This window comes from Physcomitrium patens, chromosome 4 (assembly GCF_059467195.1).
Source record: "Physcomitrium patens ecotype Gransden chromosome 4, ASM5946719v1, whole genome shotgun sequence".
In the NCBI taxonomy this organism is placed as follows: domain Eukaryota; kingdom Viridiplantae; phylum Streptophyta; class Bryopsida; order Funariales; family Funariaceae; genus Physcomitrium; species Physcomitrium patens.
Genome location: NC_143413.1, coordinates 15,941,871 through 15,948,286, shown reverse-complemented (window position 1 = coordinate 15,948,286; position 6,416 = coordinate 15,941,871). Strand labels below are relative to the sequence as shown.

The 6,416-nt window shown below is 32.7% G+C and overlaps 1 protein-coding gene across 3 annotated transcripts; it reads left to right on the top strand.

Moving 5' to 3' along the window:
• The first annotated feature begins 2,798 nt into the window (after positions 1–2,798).
• On the top strand, positions 2,799–5,696 carry LOC112281050 (uncharacterized). Of its 3 annotated transcripts, none has more exons than XM_024517207.3 (6): positions 2,799–2,931; positions 3,379–3,556; positions 3,799–3,930; positions 4,166–4,203; positions 4,435–4,501; positions 4,753–5,422. In XM_024517207.3, the coding sequence occupies exons 2-6, from the start codon at positions 3,425–3,427 to the stop codon at positions 5,248–5,250; spliced, it is 867 nt and encodes a 288-aa protein (XP_024372975.1). In that variant the 5' UTR covers positions 2,799–2,931; positions 3,379–3,424; the 3' UTR covers positions 5,251–5,422. The 3 variants fall into 3 exon arrangements, with proteins under 3 accessions (XP_024372975.1, XP_024372974.1, XP_073389378.1); XM_073533277.2 differs by adding an exon at positions 5,542–5,696 and having other exon boundaries at positions 2,828–3,556; positions 4,753–5,184; XM_024517206.3 differs by having other exon boundaries at positions 2,801–3,556.
• Positions 5,697–6,416: the final 720 nt, after the last annotated feature.

Below are 6,416 nucleotides of genomic sequence, written 5' to 3'. Positions count from 1 at the left end.
AAACTCATTTCTAGAAGGGAGAATAATATCACAGACCTACATATTTAATTTAATATTTATCTAAATAATTAAATAGAAGTATATAAAAGTAAATTTATTTCATAATATTTTATAGAAAAAGTTCCTAAAAGCTTCATAGACACTACTTTGACTTTATATATGTTTGTAGTTGATTGCGCAAATGAAACTACAACTCAAATATAAAATCTTGTAAAACAAGTGAAAAATATGCACTCCAAAAAAAAAAGACGCAATAGAAGAGACCTAAATTTACAAAGAATTCAAACTCAAGCTTTATCACATTTTGAAGCCAACAACAACAACAAATAAGCCGACAATCTCATCCACTCAAACTCCATTAGCATCCTTCTTCCTTTGAAATTGTAAATTCCTTTGTTTAGACAACTTTAAAGCTTGTGCTTGCTAGTGTCAAAAGCATTTTACAACTCATTGACAAATGCATCAAAAGAATTGATATTATGAAGAGTGTCTTTTATGATTTAATTATTAAAAGAGCTTGGTTGATTGACTTGCAAAGTAGATTATTTGATCTAGCAACAAATTTTTAGCTAGATAGTTTTTACTAGAGCTCGAGATGTATAGGCAAAATTTGGGCCTTCATACTTATAGGCTTCATAAATTGCTAGTTGAACTTGTGGTGGCATTGATGTGTGTAGATCTACTACAATTATTGTAAGTTGAAGCTAATATATGATTTGTATAGGAACTAGCGGAAGCCATGATAAACCTATTATATTGATTCAATGAAGGGATGTGGGTATGAATGTGTGAAAGGAGGTGCAAAAAGGTGGATGTAAGTGAACTAAGTGACAGAGGATTGCTAGTGTAACTACATTAGGGATAGAGACAAGAGATACATATAGGACCCAAGTATTGTAGAAAAGCACAAGCTTTGGGCCTTGATAAAAACTATAAAAAAAAAATAAAAAAAAATAAGTTATCAACTCAAAGGATAAATTTGCAATTATCACAAAGTTAAAAAAACATGTGTAATATTTTCAAAACTCGAGGGATATATTTAATATTTCAAAAAAAAATTAGGAACATGTGTGATATTTGCCTTTGTTTTTACATATTTTTTTCAATTAAAACCAATTTTTTTTACAATTTTTTTTCAAAATAAATTAAATTATTTTCTTATGGCAACATAAAACAACATGACAATGGTTTCTTCTTCATTATTAGAGAATGTAAAATAATGTTGTTTATATTTGAAATTGTTATTTTTTAAACTTTGTGATATAAAAAAAAACTTAAATTTTCAAACAAAAGTTGTAATAAGATAATAGTATTATTATTTTTTATTCTTGTAATTCAATACTTCTCAAATAGTTTATTACCATCCTTTAATTAATCATAATTTATTCTTCACTTTATTTTTGTACAATTAGGCACCAATTATATAGGAACAATTAGTATAACCTTTTATATTGTCATTTCTTACATAAGATAAAAAAATAATTATTCTAAACTTGGAAATAATATCTTATCAACTTGATTTTTGATTTGTTGGCTTCATTTTAACTTACTACATAAACATATAAAAATAATAAGTAAAATTAATTAGAAATATTTTTTATTTATATTTAAATTATTATTATAAATAATAATTAAAAATTATAGAATTTATAAATAAAAATATATTTAAATAATTATACTTAAATATTCCTTATTTAGAATAATTTACTTTTTAACTATCAACTTTTTGTATGAATAGTATCATTTGGCCATACTAAAATAATTCTTCATTAAAGTCAACTATATATTAGTTACTAAGGTTGAAGAATTCAAATTTTTGTATGAAGATTGTCCTTTATGTACCAATATAAAGACAATATTTTATTTAACATTATAAATATATAAAAATATATAATTAATTATATACAAATTATATTATTGAGTAGGAAGAGATTGTAAAATGAATAGAAAAGTGGTATTAAAATCAAGCATAAAAGCATCTTATACTTTTTATGGCTTTGGAACTAGTTGAAAGGCAATACTAGTATTTGCTCAATTAATAATTAAATTTATGTAATTTCTTTGAAAAAATAAAATCACAATAATATATTTTTATACAATCATATGAAAAGTCATATACAAAAGAATACCAAAATAAGTTCCTTAGTATAATTTGACATAAATTGGAAGTCAAATAAATATTAAGAACTATAGAAATCTTGTAAAGCAATTATATGAGGACAAACAACCAAGAAATAATACTACAAACAATGTACTTATCAAATAATGTTATTCACATGTTTAGCTCCTTCTACATGGTGATAATAGTCAAGAGCCATTATAGGCACCATAATGGCAATTATAATATGAGAATCAAATTTTTAAAAATCACTTATTTTATGTAGTTTTAGGAAACACTTAAGAAAAAAAATATCATGTATACCTTTGAAATATGTTGAAATATCAAAAATATCCATGTATTCTCAATAATAGCAAATCTACCTCTCAATTTTGTGCTAATATCAAATCTACCCTTCAACTTGATAAGGTATCACAGCTATTTTTTTAAGTGTAATTAAGACCCAAAGATTCCGACCAGCAACAGCAAACGAAAGTTAAGATGGAATTTGAATGATCCAGTTCCAGGTCGATCGTGTTCACACCGCAGGGGTTCATGCTCGTGTTGGACGCTGTTCACACTACGAAGGATCGAGTTCGCCGAAGACCTCGTTCACACCGCTGCTCCCCCCCCCCCCTGGTCCCACCGGGTGGTGGTGTCCTTGGCAATGCCGCCGTCGGCGTCGCCTTTAAATTTGCTCGCAGTTTGGTTGTCGTAGGATCCATCTGGTCGCAACCAGCCAATTCCTCTCGCCCTGCTGCCTCGCTTCCCATCCAGCATTCCAATGCGCCATGAAGTGTCTAGGGAGACAAACTTTCGAGGGCTTTCGAAGCGTAATTTCTACACTTTGTGTGTTAGAGAGGCGTTCGTTTTGATGACTTGGGTGTAATTTGCGGGCCGGGAGGAGGGGGGAGGATCTTGTTGTGTGATTCAGGGAGGTGGGGAGTTTCGCAATTGAGTATTCTCCTCGGAGTTGCGGAGTATTTGTGGGTGGCAGAACAACGAATGCTTGGATGGTGGTCCCTACTGCTGATGGAATTTTGTGGTGTGCGATGTGCGTTAGAAAGTCTGTAGGTAGAGATAGAGGGAAAAGAAAACCAGAAAAATAAATAAACAAGTAAATAATCCATAGATAACCGAAACTAAGGTTGGTGGATTTGTGGGTTCTGTTGGGAGTTTTTAAAGCTTACATTCTCTTGGATTGGGATTCTTGGGATGGCTGCACGGTTACTTGAGTATTCGGCTACCGCCGACGTCTGTGCACATTGCAATGTCGTCAGGTGTGGTGTGGTCAATGGCACCAGCAAGGGGACCTCCCATGCGAGGATGTTGAAATTAGGACGTGACGACTGGCTTGGGGATGGAAATTTCACTCATACGAGACTTCTTCTGAAGCAAAAAAGACGAAGCTGTCGAATTCATGTTCGAGCTGGGATTGAAGAATTGGCGTTAGATCAGGTCTGAATTGTCGTGCTAATCTGTTTCTTTACACTCTTTGCTGTCGTTTTGTAAAGGCTATGTGGGTTCATCTGTGCTTCGAAAGAGCTTAAGTAACACCTTAAATAAAAACGAGTAACGAAATTTTATGATGCTGTATTCTTATAAAAGATGATTGTCTACCACGATTTTGTTTTATTTTTTTTGATAGCTCTAAATGCTGGACTGTTTATTAAGAGAATGCTGTATGGATTCGTGAGCAGGTGTTGGTTTCGGCAGTTACAGCAAGTACTCTTGCCCAGCTCGTCAAACCTTTTGCAGCAGGCTTGATCGGGAAAGGTTTCAACTGGAAGTTGATTTACAAATCTGGTGGCATGCCTTCTTCTCATTCTGCTGTGAGCACCTCTACTTGCACCATGTTATTTATACAACGCACTTTACTACTCAATTTGATATTTATTCACTCAGCCTGTTGTTGCGCGTCAAATGCTTGCCACCTTTTTCAGTCGCTCAGAACATGTGGAGGCATGATGGTTAGATTCTTTTCTTTTCATTCTTGAGGAAAGAATGGTAAGGGTTGAAAAGTGATTTTAAAGAACTGAATGACACAACTCTGTAATTGTGTACCAGGCTGTTACAGCAGCTGCAACAGCTCTTGCTTATGAGAGGTGAGAAGCACAATCACAACCGGTCTGTTACAATCGTTGCTTTGCTAAAATTAAGTTTTACTCCTACTAAGCCTTAAAAAAGTGCATAAGTTTGGTTGGACTGTCGCACAGCTAGCCGGACCGCTCGTGTTTTGTACATTTCTACTGTTATGACTAGACTGATGACTTTTGCGACGTGGTGATCTCTCCTCCCAGACTGGTGGAATTAACATGGGTGATCTTTGCATGCAGAGGATTATCGGATGGAGTTTTCGGATTATCCGTTATTGTAGCATGCATTGTAATGTATGATGCTCAGGTGAACACAACTCTATTTAAAACTTTAATACATAAGCAAAGTTTTCTTTTGTCTCTACTGTACGTTATCGAATACAAGCACACATTCAGATGCAGGATCACAAGCACTGTGCAGTAATATCTGCAGTGAACATTGATTGAAATTATTTAATTTGGGATGAACCCCACATGCCTCTGTAACGCCACTCTTCTGGTCTACAATATTTGTTTATTCAAGTTTAATCAAAACGTGAGTTATTTGTCTTGTGTTAGGGTGTAAGGAATGCCGTTGGCAAGCAGGCCAAGGTCATAAACACCATGGTCGTATCATACATACCCCAACCTCAGCCTCAGCCTCAGCCTCAAGTGGAGCAATCTCTCCCAGTTGAAATTGGCGCTGAACTCACACAGGATCCTGCTGAAATGGTGAGGGCTGTCTTAGACAAGAACTCTTCATCAAAAGCTATGCTAAACGCGCCATCTTTAGTAATCCTCGACGGTAAATCACCCAGTGCAAGCAAGTCATACAGCGAAACAGCTGCAGATTTCTATAATGGAGCTTATACAAGGTCTAGAGGTTTTTTCGAATTAGCTCGGCAAATGCCAGCCATGCAGGTGGGCGAAGTGGACATCCAAGAGCTTGGAAAGCAGGATGGATGGCGCCTTCTGCCACTGAAAGAATCAATCGGTCATACCAAAATTGAGGTACTTGGAGGAGGTCTTTGGGGAGTTGTGATTACTTGTATACTTCATTCCCTTCATCAGTCTTAGAGGCTTTCAGCTCATGTCATGCTTCCGTTTGCTTGTTTACAGCAATTTTCAAAATCTTCTTGTACCCTTTTTGCCTTCAGGGAATCTAGATCGTAGGCTCACAATTTTGTCATTGTCTTTATACACGTACACATCAATACACATTTTTATCATAAGTGTTATATTTCCTCTATTTCTGGTTTGATGCATGTTTGTGTATGTGATTTAGCTTGTTTTAAGAAAATTGTGGTATCACAAAAATGAAAATAATGACGAAAATGAAATGCTTTGATACATGGACTCATTAATCAGAGGCGTGTCAAAAAGACTTAAGAGCCACTTCATATTGGTACGCAGTACAGGTTTAAGATTACAAAATTGTCAAGTGGAGAAGTTAGAGATTGTTATCAAGGCCTTTGCACTAAGAGTTAAAAGGTAATTTAGAAAATTAATCATAATAAAAACGATATTTAAAGAAAATTAAATCATCATTTAGATTTTTTATTTTTTTTAGATTTTACATTTTTTTTAGATCTTTTTCTTTTAGATTTTTTTTATTTTAGTTTACTCATTGGATAAATTTTAATATGATATAATTTCTATTAACTTATAGTCATCCTTAAAATTTTCAACAAATCAACAGTTATACACTTCATTATATTTTGATACATGAATATTCTATAAAATTACTAAACCTCAGATCTATATATGTATATACACATATTTCCATACACATGCACAAAAAATTCTACATTCAATTTTTTCAATTTTTTATCATGTATATATATATATATATATATATTCACAAAATTAAATTCAAAAAAATTTAAGTTTAGCCTACATAGAGAGAGAAATCAAAATTGCTTGAATTTACAAAACTAGATACACAAAATATATATTTTGATATATCTAAGTAAAAAACGAAAGTGTGATTTCTTGAAATGTTTTTAAAAAACTTTCACTTAAAACTTTAGAAGGATTATCTTTTATGTATTTGTAATGATCATACATTAATATTAATTTGCATCAATTTTATAAATTAATGTAAATTAACTTAAATTTTGTATTAATTTTTTTTATTTATAATTATGATGACAGACCTGAATACAGTATGAGTCTTCCAAAATCAAAGTTGATGAGAATCAAACCAAATCTTGTGTAAAAACCTTGTTTTTCTATGTCAATTA

What these genes read in the sequence shown, in the direction of transcription:
- LOC112281050 (XM_024517206.3), top strand. Translation starts at nt 3,314, where the DNA reads ATGGCTGCACGGTTACTTGAGTATTCGGCTACCGCCGACGTCTGTGCA. An exon ending in TGCCTTCTTCTCATTCTGCT is followed by an intron (nt 3,931 to 4,165) that starts GTGAGCACCTCT and finishes ATTGTGTACCAG; the next exon opens with GCTGTTACAGCAGCTGCAAC. An exon ending in TTGTAATGTATGATGCTCAG is followed by an intron (nt 4,502 to 4,752) that starts GTGAACACAACT and finishes GTCTTGTGTTAG; the next exon opens with GGTGTAAGGAATGCCGTTGG.